The 21,105-nt window shown below is 44.0% G+C and overlaps 1 protein-coding gene across 5 annotated transcripts in view; it reads right to left on the minus strand.

Moving 5' to 3' along the window:
* The window catches only part of efr3a (EFR3 homolog A (S. cerevisiae)), a 111,442-nt gene extending 90,819 nt beyond the window's left edge, over positions 1–20,623 (minus strand). Inside the window, exons 1-3 of one of the 5 annotated variants that reach the window (XM_026149173.1) lie at positions 20,418–20,623; positions 20,146–20,276; positions 19,907–20,039 (exon numbers count right to left, since the gene is read on the minus strand). In XM_026149173.1, coding sequence (XP_026004958.1) covers positions 19,907–19,916 — 10 coding nt within the window. In that variant the 5' untranslated portion in view covers positions 19,917–20,039; positions 20,146–20,276; positions 20,418–20,623. The other 4 variants (XM_026149172.1, XM_026149171.1, XM_026149169.1 and 1 more) reach the window with 4 other exon arrangements.
* Positions 20,624–21,105: the final 482 nt, after the last annotated feature.

Raw genomic sequence — 21,105 nt, forward strand, 5'->3', positions numbered from 1 at the left:
GACGGCCAGGCTGTGAAATGTTGTCAATAAAAACCTCTTAAACCACATTCAAAATGATAAAAAAAGAGCAAACAAGCTGTTCACCGAAACAAACACATTTACTATCCAGCTCAGCTGCTGAAATATCGAAGGCTGAAGGGCACGAAAGCAGTTAAAATCAGCCTCTGGTCCAGCAGGATATGAAGGTTTGAAGTGGAGCAATTTTGTGCTGCTTCCTCTCTTGACAGACAGTCTCAGTTTCTCTATGAGTCAGCAAATGGACTGCCACAGGAAGCAATATGCAGCACTCACGGGCATATGGCGCTGTTTACGCAACACCACTTGAGTTTACTTGTGCTGAAAAAACACATCTGCTAGGCGCAGCGACGCAACGGCAACTCAAACACGGCTCAGCGTGGAGGAAAAGTGAACCAAGAAGAGCATTTGGTTGAGTTTGCCTGAGGTCAGAAAGTTGTTGTTTTTGGATGCATCATGTCAAAGTAAATAAGAATATGGTTACACAAGAACGAGTGTATAGAGCGACATGTAAAGTGGCCATTAAAGGAACTACAGTTCTCAAAAAGGGAGACTCCCATGTTAAAATGTGCAGCAGTAGGTGTGGCTGAGGGTGAACTGCAAGTAAAAAGCTTCAGTTTTTGTTAATAGGACGAGGACACACCCATTAAAATGACAGAAGTTACAGATTCCAATAGATCCCAGTCAAGCGCCATCAAACCTGCTTCCTGCCACAGGATGGCAGTAAACAGGCACTGGGAGGTGTTTTATGGTACAGAATGCTGTTTGAGGTAAAGAAGGACTGTAGCACTGCGTGCCTCGCTTGACCTCACAGAACAGCCATATTACATCATGGCACTGGGATGATACTTATGGACCTGATCTCGACCGTCTCTGCGGTGATGCAGCTGTTGTGAAAGTCATGAGACATCAACTCTCCCCCTTCCTATAGGAGACACTACAGGACATTAGACAGGCAGCTCGCATCATGATGTGCGTCATGTGACTGCAGCTGCAGGACTGATGGCTGTGCAGTAGACTGAATGCAGTGGAGGCCAACATCAGGAAGCACATCATTAAGGGATCACAATAAATCAGTGAAAACACAAAGGAGATGCTTCATCTATAGCCCAAACCTTTAATACCATTAAATGCTTAAAGATTTTCATATTTCCAAGCAGACAAAGACATCCTGCGTTTGGTGTACAGCAGAATACCAGCGTTGAAATCACTGCACTTTCACCATGTTGGAAAAATATATGAGCTAACAGACTATCCCAAAGGATAGCCAAGTAAGCTAGTGGAATATTGAAAGTTTGTTTTGCTAAAAGGCCAATCAGAGGTTCCCTGGTATCTTTTGGCTTTTAGGTCACCAAACACTGCAAAATAGAAGATTTGGGTCATTTTTTCCAACGAGCCAAACCCAAGCTTTCTGAAACCAAAGCAAGTTTGAAGCTGAGTCAATATTTCTATGTAGCATCAATGAAAATATTCAACTTAAACCTGTTTATTTTTGCTGTGGGTTCATAACTAGAGACTAGAAAGGTGAATAACACGATCCTAAACATTGGCAGCATGTGGGTAATTAAGCATTATTCTCAGTCTTGAGTACATCTCTAAATAAGTGTAAAGTCTTTCACTGTAGAACACGACTATACGCGTCCTTCAATGCTCCACAAACGGATGAGCAGCCTAGAAGGATTTCTACATTTACACCTTGGAGCTAAGGCAGAAATACCACGATTTACTGCATCTGTGCAGATTTTAGTTGGGATTTACAAATGCGAGTCTCTCACAGAGATCGAAACAAAGATGTTACAGAGACGATCAATAGAAAAACATCCACGAGGCTCCTGATGAGATGTAGTGGAAACTATGCCCCGGCTTTGGATGAATGACTACAGACAGACCCGAACTGTTCAGCAGCAGCTCGTCCAAGCAGTGTGTTCATTTGGCTGCAGCCACACTTGGAATTTTTGCTGCCACAAATAAAAACTGTCACCAGCGTACGTACTCGCGCAACCCGAATATAGACGCTCGACCGTTCTGACATGTTGCTACTGTGGCTGTAATCGCTTGTGGCCAGTCTGTCAGCCAGCGCTGGAGAGCTGTGACTCGATGAAATGTTCTGGTATGCAAATGATTTAACATGATGATGCGCATTATATTTTTGCAGATCTAACTCAGTGATATTTTTACTGAATGCAGAATATCTGCTGCTTTAGTGTCAGCGAGGTCCACGTGAAGCGAAGCTCTGCAGGCAGAAACCTTATAAAAGACATCCTGCTTCTTTAAAGGCAGAACGAATCCAATTAAGCGGGACTGCCTCTGAATGAATCTATCAGCAGCCCCATCTTCTCGATCGGCCAGAGACTGAATTACACTGATCACATTAGGAGTTCAGCCACTGCCATTTCAATTAATCCCGCAGCAAAGACCGAGATTCCAAGAACGCAGTATTCTGGAAAACACAGCGGTTTCCACTGACCTCAGCTTCATTAGCAAATCTGAAAACATCGAGGCTCGGGCTATAACGCTTTGCTCTGGGCAGGCAGCGTGAAACTGAGCGGCGAACAGGAGTGCGGATCAGATAAATGAAAGGCACGTGGTCCCAACATGCCACCTTTTCCATGTCAAACCTCTGCGATCTTCAGTGGGTGAAATTACAGATTCCTTATTGCACACAGTCAACCGTCATCCATCCACTTTATTCTGGAAAATCGTGTTATGTGGAGCTATTATTTATTATCTGTAACATGCTGCTTAACAAAGGTTCTAATTACATAAAAACTGTGAATCATTCATAATAAAGTTGGAGCAGGTTTCCAGGTAAAACAGTAAACCTGCTGCTGGGAAACAACGGGGGTGTTGGCAGGTATGATGACTGAAATGCTAAAGCCAGAAAATGTTGACTGAACAATGATTAAGTCATTTCAAGCAAACACCCAGCTTGAAGCTCACAGTCGCACTCAGATTACGCTGCTTTTTATTTAGTTTCACCTAAAAAGTAGCCAAGAACAGAGAACCAAGCACATTTGTAGAGGAGCCTCTGATTGTGATGATTTATAGAATTAATACAGAACTATATAATCATAATATTTTACATAACTGTGAACTAGTTTTATAAGAATCTTTTCGAGTGGAGCTCAGACTGTGACCTTCCTCAGAGATGAAAAGCTACAAATCCAAGTCGACTGTGGGTGAAATATCTGCAAAGTTAAATGTCAGCAAAATGTCTAAAAATGTTAATGCAGAATAAGAGCAGAGAGAAAACTGCCAAAGGAATAAAAGAGAGGGACATTTTGAAGGTAGTTAGTTGTGACTGAAATTCAGGTTTTGATTTCCTGGTTTAGCGGTTTCCAACCCGGCACGCCGCTCAGATCAAGAGGATCTGACAGGAGAAAGATTTAAAACCACAATATGAAAGAAGACTTGATGCGACGCATGAAAGTCCTCACATCTGACTTCTGATGTCTGATCTGACTGAAATTTGATGCAACACATCAAAGTTTATTTATGCTTCTGTCACAAAGCATCTCAGATGTCATATCTTACATTATAATGAAGTCTAAGATCAGGACTCAGTCAAATACAGTTTGTAACCAGACTTTCGAAGGCAGGGATTACGCTCTCTGCTGATGTGGACTCGGAGATTAACTTTCATTTGTCTGTGGCTTTTACATCGGTTTTACTTCTGTAATAGCTCACGTGTGTTCCTCACACTCCAGACATGCCACACATCTATTACAGGATCATTTTCAACAATCATCATGTTATTCAGACTGCATCGGGGTACGACTTACTGGAAAACTCAAACAACATTTCTAAACTCCTCCCCATCCAGCATGAAAGCATCTGATCTGCACTGACAGGAAACATGTTTCTTTTAATGGAAAAGAAGAAAACAGAAAATAGACAACAGAACATAAAAACCGAATGCAAAATTCACACAATGCAAAAATTACATTTAAACTAATCACAGGCAAACACTTCGCAGTAACAAATAAGTGAGATACAACAACTAAAAGGCTTAACTGAAGTGACACCTGAGGTGTGCCGACAGGCGGGCCGTGAGTCTCGAGTAGATCTGGTCTAATCTCTAAGACCTTTTGGAAAAAGCAGATTTTCAACAAATTGCTCCTGGGCGGCTGGAAGATGTTGGTCTTTCAGGATATTTTTAAAACGCTCAGTAAGCACAAGCTGACAAATCACTTATCAAACCAGTTATGACCATAAGGCTCGTAAATCGTGGACTGGTTTTAGATACGAGCACAAGCACAGCAATAAAAGACCCAAAGAAAATAAAAGACAAAGCGCCTCCATTGTTTCCAGGCTTGTATCTGAACGTATGTGAAGAGCACCTGTGGCATCAGCCATCAGAGCCGTGCAGAGCTCCTGTAACAAATGACTTCAGTCTCTCACACGTGCTGTTTGGATGAGCGCTGCAACCTATAATCTGGCACAATCATGCATTCAGAGAGTGTATCCTGATATATCCTTGCCTGCTACAAGCAATGACCTGCATTACACTCTCTCTGAAAGCCACTACTATAACCAATATCACAGCCTGCAGCAGGGAAATCGAAGTGCTGCCTGCCATCAACTCCTCACTCGCTGAGAAAACCGTTTGACTCCAAGCTTGGCTCTAAAAGGAAAGCTTTAACCATCAGACTGCTGTTGGAGCTACATTTAGTTAGCAGACATGCACATCAGTGAGAGCCCTCATAAAGACGTGCAGGGTGTACCGCAGGCAGGGACTTAATTGAGCGTGAAAGGCAGCGGATGACCTCTGGTGCTTCAGCGCTGCCGCCAATCAAACATCTGCCAGCCTGAAGCGGAAGGACGACCGCCCGCTACCCAAACACGCACACGCAGTCCTTCATGCTCAGCTTCATCTGGGAACACAGGCCGAAGCAGCTTCAGATACAAGTGGATTAACTTCGTGAACTCTGTGTTGGTTAACGAGTAAATGTGAGGCAGCTGATCGAGTCGGCCATGTTTGAGAGATCTCGTTTACAAATGGATGCCATCAGCCCAGAAAGACTTCCTGTGACCAATCAAATTGTTGTTTTAGCTTTAAAAAAAAAGAGAAAAAAAAGCTGTTTTTATTTGGTTCTTGTCCTTTTTTTAAACCATTGATGAGCTAACCAAGCAACTGTTAAGTACTAACGTGTGCAACAAACACCAGCAGTCTTATATTGTAAAGACCCTGCAGCGTTAATCAGACGAGCCAATGAGCTGCAAAACAGGAGAGCTCTGAAGAGGAAAAGTAGAAAACTTTCATGCTAAAATCTTTTTGCATGAAACAGTTTTTGCCATTTATGCCTCCAAACTTTGAACAGCCAACATCACAACACGAGGGAAGGAAACACTACGGCTAATTGAGCCACACGATTTGAATCCAAATCAGGATTCTGGCTTCATACAATTTAATGAACACGACCTCATACTGCACCACGCAGCTCCAAGTTTCCTGGAAATAGTCGGGATGAGTAACAGTGTGTTAAGAGACAGATACACAACTGACACCAGACGATGAGAACAAAAATTCAAACATCTGGCACAGCAGAACGTGACGAGCTTGTTCCCAGAAGAACGTCGTCATCTGTTCTTTGCAAGTACTTCAGATTTAGCATAAGTGATGAATACCTGTAGAGCTGTGTCTATGACACAAAGCAACGTAACTGACTTAATGAGCTGCCAGCAAACACAGCACAAACTGCAGTATTATTAATGCGTGACGACAAAGTAAAACAGGTCAGTGGCTGCGAACATGAATCGCCCAACGTCAGCTCAGACGTCCATGAAAGCGAGCGTGCGCTCTGTCCATCTCACCTGAATCTCCAGCCAGTCGTGTTCCCCTTGGCAAAAGGTGAGAGTGCAATAAACACAGTGAGCACCGAAGGCTTCAGGTAAACGTGATGTCGGCCAGATGTTGACTTCATTTCCTGTTGTTTTTTATGCTCTTCTCAGCGGTGCACTGAATTTAGGTGAATGAGGAACAGTTTTATTTTGATGCAAAGATTTGCACTATACATAAAACTCAAAGCATAATCCTGATAAATAACCTGATAAATATCATTGTGGTCATAACTGCACCCGTAACAGATAACTCCCCGGAAATGTTCTAACAGCTGGAACCAAACTACAGCAGCTTATTCCCAGAACCTCACGTGGGATGCTGAGATTTCTCTCACTTCTCGCTTGTTTTGTGTCTCCTGCATAAAAGCAAAGTTGAGCCATTCAGCTCCAGCTCCAGCGAGCTCCTCCTCCATTTCTGAAAGTCGGCGACGTCGGACGAGCCGATGGGTTTTCGACATCCTGCGAGAAACAGTCACTCAAGTTTATCGCTGCTTTTTGGCTGCTGTGAAAATAATTTCCGAACTTTTGGGATTAATAAGGCACAACTTTTGTATTTCATGGTGTAACTCAGCTCTTCCCCTCTCTTTCTGGAGTTTTCTGTATGTTTGAGCATTTTAATATGTTCATACATCTAAGTAGCTCTTTGAATGCCACCCATACTCATTTATACATGACACAGCAATAAGAGAATCTAGCACTCACATTTGTACAGGCACAAATCCTACAGACACACACCCATGCATGCGTGCACGCACACACACACCGTCTGCAGCTGCTGAGGCGACTGTGAGCTTCGATTCAAAAACAAAAGCAGTCAGAAAGCGTCAGGATCCCTCACAACATGAAATCTGTGCATTCGCCATCATTGGTCTCGAGGCACGTCAGTCAAGGAGCACCGGCAGCTGATTGGACGACCGAGACGAGCAGATCGATGGCCGCTGCCACGCAGGCTTCATCCCCGAGACCTGGACTCTGTCAGCCTCTCTCACTGTGCCAATGTCTCTCACACACAGACACCCTCACACACAGGAGAGGCATTGCTTATTAAAAAGAAGCTCCCTACCCGACTCGTTGTTCTCTGAATCCATCTTGTTGGAGGCGACGCAGAGGACGGCCTGCCAGGTGGACCTCGACTCCACAGTCTCTCTCTCTCCCTCTCCTTTTTTTGTTTCCAGCCTCGCTCGCTCGCTCCCTCTCTCCTCCCCCCTCCTCACATGCTGACACTCACCACTGACCTTGCAGTGCTCGTTTCCCCTCGCCGCCGGCAGCGGCAGAGCAGCAGCAGCTCAGCTAAACGCCGCAGGTGAAGCTGCAACGCTGCAGAGTGGCTCCAAAAAACCACGTCGGTATCATTCCCCCACCGGCGGCTGAGGGGAAAGGATGCTAAAACACACACACAGATGCACACACACTCTGGAGAGCTGACATAATAAGCGTGTGTGTTCTGGCTTTGTGCGTGTGCGGGGTCGACGGTGTTTTAATCATCCTGATTGGAGAGTAATTACGCAGATTTGTTGAGAGACTGCTGCTGAAGGAATTTGGCGTTTTTAAAAATGTGTGTGAGCATGTGCATTTACATCTGTGTGAGTGTGTGTGGGCCTCTGCGATTGTGTAACTCAGGACTAATTTTAGTTGAAGACCTTGAACACGAGGACGTTTCTCAGAAGTAAAGAACATTTCAGAAAGCTGGTGCGATTCAAAGAGAGACGACATTCAGAGCCAGGTTTTCTCTTTCACGATGATCTGCTCTTTGAACAGATCCTCACTGTTACCCTCCCGCTGTGACCGGCCCCACGGCGCTCAAGGACGACGTCTAAATGTGGACATTTGGCTGCAACCTCAGCTCCGAATGTTGAGCACAAACATGAATCGATGCTGGTTCAGGCGGTGCTGCAACCGCAGGCACGGGAGCGTTAAAAAGATGACAAGAGGACGGTTTCTCTAACAGATATTGATCCTAAACACACCTCAACATTCACAACAAGAGGCACAAACTGAAGGTGTCATCACAGCTAGCAGGAATCAAACGCAAAAAGTCGAAACCTCGTGCAGGACAAATGTGGGAAACTGCCCCAAACAAGAACTCAGAGACTCTCGGCTCCCCAGAAAACCTCGACGAGTTCTCACACCTGCCAGAGAGCCATCACCAAGAGCGCTGTCACACAGGCCTAGAGACCGGCTGCCAACCACCTGGCAAATACCTGGAAACCACTTGGCAACCAGCGGTCGCTAGGAAAATTGAACCCTATAAAATCCTTGACCAGCTTTGACGCCTGCCAAACAGCTGCTAGTGCTCGGGGTTAAAAATAACAACAGTCGTTATCTGGTTTTAGAAACATGCTTAATAAGTTTGCTGATGTGGCACAAAATGAGGTTTTAAAAAGATGTTTTCATCTATGCTAGTGAGCAAACTTATGGATTTATTCAGTCTGTTTTTAAAAGAGTTCACGTTTCAGTCCAAACAGAAGCTCAGCCAAGTTGCACTTTCAATTTCAGAGGGTTAGTGTAGACATGGTCTCGGGTTCAAGGTTAGATAGCGGAGAAACGCTTGATGTCGGGTCCTCGCGAGTGTGGAGCAGCTCGGTGCGTAACGGCCACAGATGGCTGCTGCAGATACCGTCATACCTCACACAGTCAGGCGGCTCAGGCTCTAATTTTAGAGTCAGACTGAGCTGAAAACACTCCAGACAGGCACAAATCACAGCAGCGCTCGGTCTGTTAAAATTACCTAAAACTTTTATCGCAGGGCTCCGTTTCCTGAACCGCAGCGTAGTTCAAAAGATGCAATATCAGGACTAAATGGAGGGGACAGGACCAGATTTTATTCTGTTAGAGCAGCAAAAAACAACCAAAACAAGAATAACTGGTCAATTATTGAATGAACAGGGAAGGACACAGCTTCCACTTCCACTCTTATATAAACATACAGGCTGCAAAATTAAACCTGACAAACTGTTAAAAATAATCTCCAAATAAACACTTTTCCATTAAGTCGCCTTTATTTTGCTCAGACATTTGCCAGAAAACACTCAAAGCTTCAGTTACTGTTTCCTGCTGCTGCTACTTTTTGAAATATTTACATATTATATTTGCTACATTTTATTAATCTTGTGTAGATTTTGTTTTTCGTTTTTGTATTTACTACTTGTGAGAGACAAACAAAACTTTATTGTTCCTGAATTTACTGAGATGATTCTAATTAGGGCTGCCACAAACGATTATTTTGATAGTCGACTAATCAGATCATCATCCACTGAACGTAAAAACGTACAGCTTATTGCACCAGCAGCATCTGCTCTTATATAACTATCATTAGCTTACAGCTTTAAGTGTTTAAGGTATGTGCTAACTAAAAATAAAGACAAGATGATAATTTGTTAAATTTTAATGAAATTTGCAGATTGTTTCGGTGAAGTTTAATAAACTCCTTGCTAGCTAAAATATAACAGGACACTGGAGTATATTCTGGAGCATCTCACACTGATAATCAGCTGTCTGCTTGACGTTTATTCAGCTGTGCAAAAACTAACTTTAATCTCAGCCAAACCGATTTACTCAGGAACAAATAAAACACTGAAAAAAAAGCAATAACATTTTTAAGTTATCTAAGTGACTTATATATCATGTTTAACCTGAGTAGCGAAAGACGGCGGTGGGTTTGAAAACGATTTGCCGGGAGTCCGGTGTTCTCACGGGCTCTAGTGAGCCTTGCCCCCGGCTCGCTATCGAGCTAGTGGGTAACAGACGTCTCCGAAAACGTCGGAGCGCTTTTGAAAATATGTGGTGTCCTGATAAACTGAGCAGATATTTGAGGTTTACACAGCTACATTCTCGCCTGAAAATGTTAAACGTTTATTTTGTGACCCAGAAAGAATAATAAGAGTAACATTAAAACTAACTAGCTGCCGCCATTGTTGGAAACTGAGCTGGGCCGCGCTATGAATTCTGGGATAGGTTGGGCCACGAAGTATACAACCGACCCATCCTTCAAATCTGGGGAAACGAAGGGCGTATTTGTCGGACTCTACGAATTTGGACAGTATTCGTCGTGTCGGTGTAACATAATCGGCCTACAAACGCGGGCACAGGAGGATGCGGTTCCAGAATTTGGACACAGCTAAGATACCGGACACAGCTTCTTCTTCGAGGATTAACGGCAGCTGGCATCCTTGTACATGCAGTGCTGCCATCTTCCGTTTCAGTCCGTTATTACACTCTTAAATCCTACTACTTATTCCTGCGTCTTTTGGGATCTTACAAAGCTTAAAACGACGCGTCGACTATTAAATTAGTCGTCGACGATTTTGATAGTCGACGTAATCGTGGCAGCCCTAGTTCTGATGGTGTTTTATTAGCTTCTAGTTGTTTCTTAAATTAGCTTTTTATCAAACAGCTTCAAACCTAAAATAATAAAAATATGAACAGAATCTGAATACACACCAGCTGGGACGTGTATGTAATGTATCTCAGAGAAGATGGAGCTGATAACGAAGCTCAGCTGCACAAAACCATTTTGAACCACAAGGTGCATCCAGTATATTCCATGTGAGTCGTGCACTCTTATTAAAGCTACTGTTAACTCAACAATTACATTAAATTCATGTTAATATGACACCTAGCCGAGAGAAACAGACTTGGTCTGAGGTCAACGTCTGTCAGCTATCTGCGATGAACAAAGACCAGAAGCTAAAAATTAGCAACGTTTGGACAGTTGGTGAATTTACGCCAGTTGACACAACGTGCTCCCTTGTGACTACAGAGCTAAGGTTAGGCTAATATAAACATGCCAGCACAGGGAGGATGGAGCATGATGGTTAAACAGTTTTCAGTAAAAGTTCAAGCTCCGGGTCTCGAGCAGAGGTAAACACCATCAGGTGGCAGGAAGGCCACGCTGAAAATGGACCAAACGTCTGCGACGAGCCATCCACAGCACGAGCTTCGTTATCAACACATCGCTGATAGTTTTGGATAACGAAAAAGTCGTGAACGTGAGCTGAGCCGGCTCGAGAGCCATTCTTGGCTGACACGTTCAAACACCGTGAGCCCACAAAGCTCATTCGTACAGATGTGCATGGATCAAAGTCTCCCAGTTGTTGTGAGGTCCGTTTCTGCTTGACCTACAGCGCTAACCAGAAATGATAACAAAATGCTGACGACTGACCAGACCCCAATGACAAATCACATCACACAAAGTGAACAACTCTCTGAACTGTTACTAACATTCAACACATACATGATTTATTTAGTAGATTAACCTTTTTCTGACGTCTGTTTGGTATAAGATTAAGAATAGAGGTGTACAGAGGTATGAGTTCAGATAGCAGAGCACACGATCAAGGCTCATGTTTACATACATTAGTCAGCAGATCACATGATGATGTATGATGTTGCCCGTGTCTGTCAGTCACTCTGTTGTTCTCCAGTAAGATAACTCGTTGTTAGTTTACATATGAACCCGCAGCTACTGGAAGCTTTTAAGGTGGAAATATTTCCTACATATTATTTCATTTGAGTGTTAAGTGCTGTCATGAATTTGAGTCATTTGTCCTTACTGACTCGCACGTATGTCATGAAGATGTGAATATTACAATAAGGGGGTGGAACGGCAGCAGTATACCTATGAATACAAATCGATTGATTTATGAACTCCTTAAAGTCAAAATTCACAACTAATGTTTGTAATATTTAACCTCATCTACGACTCACTTGTATTGAAATGTTTCAAAACAATCAACTAAACGTGATTTCTTCCTGTTTAAATCGGCGTAACAGTAAATTAGATGCTGGGTTCATCACTAGTTTGAGCAGCCAGAGGGTTTTTTAGCCCCGCCCATGACCTTTTCCTACACCTGACCAAGTGAAGCCAAACATCAAACATCCAAGCAGGTCACTGCGTGGTGTTTGTAGACAGTGCTCATTTATGCCAAGCTTTAGTCACTTTGCTTATTCTAAAATAAGCAAAGTTTAGCTGTGTTTTTTTCCTCCTGCTCATTGTGTTCTGACATTCTTTCCACAGACTTCACAAACAGCCTCTCGCATCCAAAAAAGGACAGACTGCAGAGCCAGAGGGACCTCACAGCGAGCGTCTGGACCGCTACCGCGCGAGTCGCGTGTGCTCTGAAAACAAAACACCGAGAGAGGAACACGAGAGCGCCACGATGGACGGGTTGTGGTCTTTAGATACGACACTGTGTACCTTTCTAAACAACAATCTAACTGCAAAAAAAAAATCTCTTTTAAAAACATGACACTGAACTGAAAGGCAAGGTCTGGCAGCAAACAGCCATAAGGGAGCGATGTGGGAACTACAAGATTAAGCTGTGCCGTGAAGAAAACACTCTTCCTGTTTTCACAGCAAAGGTTAAAGGTTGGACTGACAGCAGCCTGAAATTCAGCTGGTCCATATCAAACATGCGGAGTTTAAATGTCAGCAGCCTCCTGATATGATGAGGTTCCCCCTCAGCTACAAAACCAAATACATTTTTATTCCACTAATAAATGTTAGAATATTTCCATCAAGCGACTGTACAGATGTGATCTGCTGATGATCCACAGGCTGCTTCCACACACCTGGCTGGAGAAATGAACGCTAGATGAATCAATCAGCTACGCAGCATAACCCGACCCAACCCTGCGTTTGCGAGGAAGGCGTGACGAGTTTTTGATTTGTCAGCTAGAATGACCGTCGTCTTTGTCCCCTGATCTCCAAGACTTGGAAGAACAATTTAATAAAAACTAAATCTACTTATGATTAGAATTTAGATTAAAGTCGTGATCAATGGCGACCTCAGAGGGTTAACATTATGTGGAAGCTGCACAGTCATTTTATAGCATCTGCAGTGAAAACTGGAAGCTTTGCCCCCCGTTTGGCTGTTTTACATGCTGCTGTTGTCCTGACAGAGGACTGCGGCTCAACATCTCTGTACCGACACCTGTGATACTGACAGCGACGCGTGCAAACACCCGACTACAAAACAGACCAGAAGAAAGGTGCAAAATCCATCCGAAAGTGCTGAAAAGCAGAGAGCTGGGCGTCAAACAACAAGCACAGAAAGATAAAAGCTTCCCCGTCTGCAAAGACGCAACCGGTGGGGGAAACAGAGCGAGGCGCATCTCCTTTGAAGTTATATTTAGGCCAAAATCCTCCTTTGCAGAACAAACCGTCTTCCACTGTGAATACAAATCACAGCCAACAACTGAGGGAGGAACCGTCCTAAGAGCACAGGAACCGACAGCTCACGTACAATTAGCCAGCGGAGCATCAAAACAGCACGGGCCCGCTGGGTTTCTTTCACTGCGACTCCTCCTGCATCCTAAATACTCCCGTGTTCCACCGAGGACGCAAACGGGCGACCAGCTTCTCATCCGACACAACTTTGAAGATGTGAGCGGACGGAGGGCCCTCGCCGCAGGTGGTCCTGATCTATTTAGACGCTTTTACAACGGCGTAAGCACCGACAACGCAAATAAAAGTGCAACGCAAATGGAAATAAACCTTTAAATGTTTTTTTTTTTTTAATGGCAACCCTGCACACGCTAGCTGTGGCAGAAAAGAGGATTAAGTTATAGCACATCTATCATGTTAACCTTTATTCTGACACAGCTTGTAAAGTCTTCTGAACACTGCCTGATTTCTACTGATGATCTCTGAATGCGTCCTGCACTCTTCTCCGTTTCTTTCTTGGTCAAATGTTTCTCGATTCATTTTTTTTCTTTAGGGGATGAAAATCAATTAGCAGCCTGCTAATTTTAGATTGTGTAATCATCACCGTACGCTGGTGTCTCATCTTCTGAAGGTTACATTATTGCTGTTGTTTATGATTGTTTTCATGATCAATTAATCTGCCAGATATTTTTCTCGATTAACTGATGATGATGATCTGCAAAAGATCAGAAAATGGCAACAAATCCCAACAGTCTCCTAAAGGCCGAAGTCGTCGATCATCTCAGGCTGATCGTAAGTATGTTTCATTAAGCCAGGCCGCACATCGAGAAGTCTGAACCATCGGATCGATCAAGGAATCAAGACTGGGCCCGCTACAGGTACAAGCAGCTCAACAGGAAGGGAGAACCTGACCTTGTTTTTTCTTCAAATTAAAGAAAGAAACGTTGATCCCACCTGTAAATAACACAGGTGCTCCAACATTTCTTCTTATTTCTGATGTTTTTAAAGGTGTTCCAGTTCAGATTCCCTTTATAGCAGCTCTGATTTACAGCAGATTTGGTGATTCTTTTCATTCATGTTCAGAACAAAGCACCGAGCTTTTAGTAACCTTTATTTCTTTTTGCTGTCAGCTGCACCAGATCTCAAGAACTTCTATCACTCTCATTGAAGCAGTTCTCAAAATAAAGCTCCTCCAGCTTACTGCACGTGATGTTTTGTACATGATTTCCATTCATCCTGTGCCTCTTATGCCGAGTAATACTGCGGTTGTGTCCATTTGCAAAAGCGTTTACCTATGAATAACCCAAACTCGGCGCTGAACGTGGACGATGCTGCGCGGCCGTTGAATTCTGGCTGTTTGATAAATCGACCGTAACAGGGAAGCGAGTGACAGCGTTCACCAGGAATGGAAGAAACACATTTAAAAAGGTAAATATCACAAAAAAACATCTGAAAATCACAGACGATGGCTGCAGTGGACACTTTTAACAATCTGTTTCATTCAGCTCTTCGTATGGTAGAATTTCAGGGGTTTCTGTGATTAGTCAATCTCCACTAATAACCCATGTGTAACTGTTTAAGATGGTTCACTTATCGACACTGGGCCAAAACAATTGGAAACTAAGACCTAAGACAGACCCAAAACTCCTGACTTCTTAAGACAAGCTGGTGCTGTTTGCTCAAAGCCTGCTGGTACAATCGATTTATAGCCAGTAGATGAAGACAGTTTTAAGGCAGGGTTGGTAAATGTGGCATCAGCAGACCTCCTGCAGCACTGGGACCAACCAGGCACTCTGCCAACATCCAAAGAAGTGACGACAGCATTATGAAAAACATTAGGCTTCTGGGGAGCGAGCAGAGGTGCTTCATCACAGAGCCGAAAGGCCACACGTGACTGTTTAAAGCATCGTTTAGTGGCTACAAGAAGACGGGCATCAGGATCTGAGTGGTAGACTGAAGCGTCCTCTTCAGATCACCCTGAATGTAAATGTCTCTGCATAATAACAGGAGAATAAAAAATGTTTCCCATCAGGAATATTTCCATTTATCTCCACTTATCTCCCCGTGCGCTTATCTGACTGTTCGTTCAGACTTAAAGAGCAGCAGCAGCACAGGGAGAGGCGACAGCAGCGACGGCGGGTTTGTCCTACATAATGACTTAATTGAGGTGGTTAACACTTTGAGGATAATAAGAGCCTCTAGACCACAACACACCCAGGAGTGAGAGCTCTGGAAATGGAGCAGCGCTCAGAAAAATCTGTGTCGACTATAAATGCCAACAGAACTGAAAATGAGCCAAATCAACACAGTTTTATCCACTTCCTGTCTCCCAGTGGCTCAGACGCACACGCCTGATTCAACTTTGACTGGGTAGGCTTGAAGCCAACCCTCCTTTAAGCTAGCTGTCTTCTGATTGGCTGTCCCTTGCAAACCGTGGGAATGAGATGACCATATTAGCGTCATTCCCTCGCAATGCTCCGATACTGAGTGTTTAAAGCAATCTGAAGCCTTGTACCTACACTGATGTCATAACTTGAAACTTGAGCCATGTTTGACATGGAATTAAGGAAACGTGACACCGATGCTGATTGGACGAGACTTTGGTTGGATGTACATGAGCATGGAGGGATCGTCGTTGAGACGACAGCGAGTTTGTAACGTCTGCTCCAGAATTCATGTGAAAAATAAGAAAAAAGTGACATCACCGCAGCTGCAGCCTGTTAGCATCTCCCTGTGAACCGACTGTTTAGCGAGCGGGGGAGGGGAGCAGCACATTCCTTCGCCCAATTAGCAGCCAAACAGAGGCGAGAATGAGCTGCGAGCGTGAAAAACTAAGGACCAATCACTGACGCCCACCGTCTGTCTGGGAGCTCGTTTTAGAATAAAGTTATTTTAAACTTGGCCGTTAAATCGTTTTAAAATAAAGTGAAACAGTCACAAAGCGCTGTTTGTTGCCGACACCAACAGCACGCATGACTGAGACTCTTCAGTGGGATGCGTAACCATAGCAACCGAGAAACCTGAGCTCTGTAAAAACTGAGAACATTTTCATTTTTATTATCACAAACTGATCTGATTAACCCTCAGAGGTTTAGTCTCGTTTTGTCTCATCTTTATCGAGTAGTTTCCAAGTAAATGTAAATCCCTACTTTTATTCCCAGCGTAGGCCTTTACTTCAATCTGGAGTCATTTATTAAGGAAGTGTAAATCACAATATTATTATTATTAATAATAAAATATTATAATAATTAGTTCAGTGCTCTGAAGTGCTGCGTGTGTCCAAACAATGTTTTCACCCTTTAAAAGTGGAAAACTTTTAATGTTAAGTTAAACAAACATAAGGAGGGACGTTTGGGTCCAGGAAACACATGCATACATACATACATGCATGCATGCATGCATGCATGCATGTATGTATACACGCACCCCTGCGCGGCTCCTTCAGCCCATCGGGGATCGATGTTGAAAGCGTCACATTAACACTAATGCAATCAGCAGTTTACCACCAGGACTAATTATAGAGCAGACTCGAGGCCTGCAGGGATGCAGAGTCCTTGAAGCTGCAGATGCTGTCTGCAGCAAAACCGCCAGCATCCACACACATCAGCAGCCTGAAATACCACCTCCGTCTCCTCCTCCTCCACCACCAGCACCAGCTACTGCTCCAAAGCATAATGAGTCCGTCTGGGGGGAGATTGTTTCTTGGCCCGCAGACTCGTTTCTCATCCTACTTGTCTCAGCAGCCAAGTGGGTTTTTAGGAGAGAAACGATCTGCAGTAAACAGCAGCTGGTTACCTGCCAGAGCTGCTGCTCGAGGAGGAGAAAAGGCGAGGGCGCCCAAAGTCCAACTTTCCCAAAATAGAAACAGTCAAGACTCCGCACACACACACACACACAGAGTCTGAAATCACGTATCGCTGATTCAAGATTAAAGGGGTTAAAGTGAGGACAGAGAGTAAGAAGGACAAGAAAAAAACCACTGCAGCAGATCACAGAAACCTCGATGTGTTTTTAATAAAAAGACTGATTTATTTTATTTGACTTCATCTTTATTGTAGCAGATAAAAGATGAGAGTTACAGAGAGCGAAAGAAGAAAAAAGCAAAACAAAAATGCTGAATTTTAAGATGATAAACTCCAATGTCGAGAGGTGTGACTCACTCCACCTACAGCCGGCAGAAAACAAAAATCCTGTCAAATCCCTGAGAATCAAACTTTAGGACTTCCTCTGTGATGAATGAGACGGGTTTTCAAACTCAGAAACAAGTTTTCACAGCAGAAAACTTAAATCCATCTTCTGCTGCTTCTCTGCATCTGGGCAGCAGTCCAAGCAGAGAGACCCAGACTCTGCTCTCTCTGGCCAACTCCTCCAGCTCTTCTGGGGGGGCACAGAGGTTTTTCCAGTCCAGCTGGGAGACATAATCACTCCAGCATGTCGTGGGTGCCCCGGGCGACATCCTGAACCACCTCACCCAGCTCCTATCAACGTGGAGAAGCAGCAGCTCTACTCTGAGTCCTTTAAAGTGATGGAGCTCCTCACTCTGTCTCTAAGGAAGAGCCCAGACATCCTTCAGAGAAACTCATTTCTGCAGCTCGTATCCATGAGCTCTTTCTTTCTATCACTATGCACAGCTCGCGACCACAGGTGAGGGCAGGAATCACTTCATCAACAGCCCTCTCTATACCACCACAGACCACCCCGACCTGTCTGTCACCGTCTGCACGAGGAAAAGAAATCCCTGAAACTATCAGAAGTTCACGTGTGACTTCTGCTGCGTTCTAGTAGACGTCATCAATCCATGAAATCCAGAAGCACCACAGCTTCTTTCCAAATGCTCAAACAAACAAACAAACAGCACTTGGACGGGTTTCATCTGGCACCGGTATCTTACACTGGAAGACGTCTCACGCATCCAGTGTGCTATATGAGAGCTGTTTTTATGTTTACACATGTTTTATTATTTACTTGAATACACCACAAAAGTTCAATGACAATAAATCCATTGTGATGCCGACAGCAGCTGCGTCATTTCCACAAATCAAACTTTGTGGGCTGGATGCAGAAAATACCGTGAGGGGGGAAACAACAGGAAAAAAGCATCTGGATTCATTTCTGTTAAAGGGACCCAGTCGTCAAATTGCCTCTGAGACTGCCTGACTGATGCTTCCTCTCTGCAACACACTTCCACAAAAACCCATAATATTCCAGGAATCTAATGAAGTGGACATCAGGGATTCAGCTGCGTGTGCATGTAGGTGAATGTTTAGGTCTGTCGATTGAAAATTAAGATCAATTCCTCCTTAATAAATGATTATGTTGAAACCAAGCTGACATTACAACTGCACCAGTAGTTACACAGCTGCTGCAGAGAGCAGTGATTTACATACAGGAGGAAATACATTCGTGTAATAAAGTCTTCAGTCATGGTGGTCTGAACTTACAGACACTGACAATGAAGTTTGACCAGTGTTCAGCCAGCTTAGGAGTGATAGAGTCAGGCTGGCTTCAGGCTACAAACAAGTCTGATCTTCAGAAATAAAGTGCAGCTTATTCACCTGGATGATCAAATAATGTTTGCAGCAGAGCAGGAGGAACAGCTCAGAGAAGCTAACTCGTGCCATCTCCTACAATTTATTCCTGTTTACAGCCCTGCTCTCATCATCGGCTGCTTTTCATCACATCAGAGGGTTAAACTCCACCTGGCCTCACAGGTCTGACCGCACCTTACACGCACTGGCAGCAGGAGTGACTCACAACAGCATTCAGAGGAAAAGCTTTAGATCAGAAATGATACTCAGCTATGAGTTTATATCAGCGTTATCACAGTTACTGCACGGCTCGAGGCAACGCTTGATAGATTTAGCCCACATCTCATCCTTATTTCTTTCACGGCACAGAAGCAGTTACACCCAACCGACAGGCGATGGTGAAAAGAGAAGGACGCAGTCTCCATTTTTAGATTTAAAAACGACTTGGATATTTTATTTGTGGGGCTTATCCTCCACCGAGCACCTTGTTTTGGTGTTTTTCTTGCTTTTCTTGCACCACATAAAAGTTTTTTCTGTATTGAAAGGCATTTTTATGTTTATTCGACAAAAGCAGACAATGGATGTACAAGTTACCACCCAAGTTTTCCAGTGGACACTCCCTACTGACGAGGACAATGATTCACTCTGAACCATGTGATGACATATCAGGCCCTTCCTTGTTAGATGTTGTCAGTAATGTTTTTCTGGAGTCGTAACTTCCAAACATTCTCTTGTCAAAACTTTTTTCTTCCTCGAGACCAATCTTGCTGAGCTGAGCAGATCTCGGCTGGAACTGAACTAAACAGCAAGTGAGTTTGACCTTTTAGGGATGGACAAAAGAGCTGCACTGTCGTAATATTCTCCATATTCACTGAAACTTAAATCATAACTGGGTTTTTTTTTTTAAACAGTTAAATGAATTAGGGCCTTTGTATGTCAAAAGTAACAATCTGCAGCTTCTCAAATTAAAAAAAAAAACCAAAACAGATTATTTTGCTTCTAAACTGATTTGAAGATATGTGTTACACTCTATAGGTGAAACGTGTAACAATCTGGACTAAAAAAAAAGATTCTCTACTTTGAGAAGCATTTTAAGGATGAAGATCATCAATTAATCGATTGATCCGTCATTTGCGGGGACTACAGGTGACACATTAAAAATCCCACAGTGAAACAGTGACCATGAACACACCACCGCACTTTTTTTAGACAGCCATTTACCGTTGTAACAATTAGCCCAACACTTAAACGCAACACTGACACACCGGACTGTAGGGATAGCTGTCAAACATGTCAGCACACACACTCACACTCATTAGCACACACACTCATTGACACACACCGACATGCAGCTTACCGGCTGGCATTTCGGTACCGATGTACCGCAGTCCCCGTGTGTGTGTGTGTGTGATCGTCTGCCGAGCACCGACGGATCCGGGCTCAGTTAGTTAGCCTCCATGTAGCTCCTTCCCCGGCTGCTTTCTCTTTACCTGTAACGGCAGAAATCACCTGACTGTGGCTTCATAAGACACCTTCAACAGAGAGGCCGGGAGGCTCGTTAATGGGCTAAACAGGAACAGCGGTGTAAACACGGACCGTCCGGGAGGAATTAGCCCGGGAGAGGCTAATGTCTGCGGTCCAAACGGCTGCGGAGGGTTTACGGAGCGGAGACAGGCGGGAGGGGGACGTTAGGGGGAGAGAGTTGAGACGGTAACCGGTGGACATACCTGTGAGGAACCAGCAGCAGGAGGGCTCGTCAACTCCTACACATTACTACAGTGCTTCCTGCTTTACGGTGACAGATAAACACGGAAGTGTGTGTGTAGGAGCCAAAAACCGCCCCCGCTCTACATATGCTGCCTGCTCACCGGGACGGTGCTAATTATAGCCGCCTACGGGACCCCGGAGCTCACCGCAGAGGGTCAGCGATGCGTTTTTAGCCATGATGGAGTTCAGTCATGTTACCATGAGCTCATTATGAGATACATCACCTCAGCGCATGCTGGGTTTAAGTATGAGGGTCCAAAACGAACACACACACTGACTGAATATTTACATGATTATTTACATTTCAGCCTTTAAAAAAAAAACTATGAGAAAGCACATGGGGACAGTGGGAAAGAAAAACTCCCTTTCAACACAAAGAAACCTCCAGCAGAACCAGGCTTAGGGAGGGCAGGCATCTGCTGTGATCAGTTGGAGGTGGGGGAGAATACACACTGTGAAAGAGAGCCAGAGATGAATAACTAATGACTGAATGCAGAGAGGTGAATTAACACAAAGAGCCGAGTCAAGATGTAAAATAGTCACAAAAACTAATTTTGTGGTTATTTTACTATTTTACTCATCACATTTGGAAACCACTATGAGCATTTTGGCTGCTGTCATACTTTATGGAGATATAAGTGTTTGACCCTATTTAGATAAATGGGCCGAGTGTTTATCAGCTAAATTATAAACCATACAGGTCTGCACACACTCACACTGCTAGGTTATCCACTTACTGCTAAGTAACAGACTATTATACTAGAATGGCTCTCATCAAATTTGAAGCAC

Source organism: Astatotilapia calliptera, chromosome 18 (genome assembly GCF_900246225.1).
Source record: "Astatotilapia calliptera chromosome 18, fAstCal1.2, whole genome shotgun sequence".
Taxonomy (NCBI): Eukaryota; Metazoa; Chordata; class Actinopteri; order Cichliformes; family Cichlidae; genus Astatotilapia; species Astatotilapia calliptera.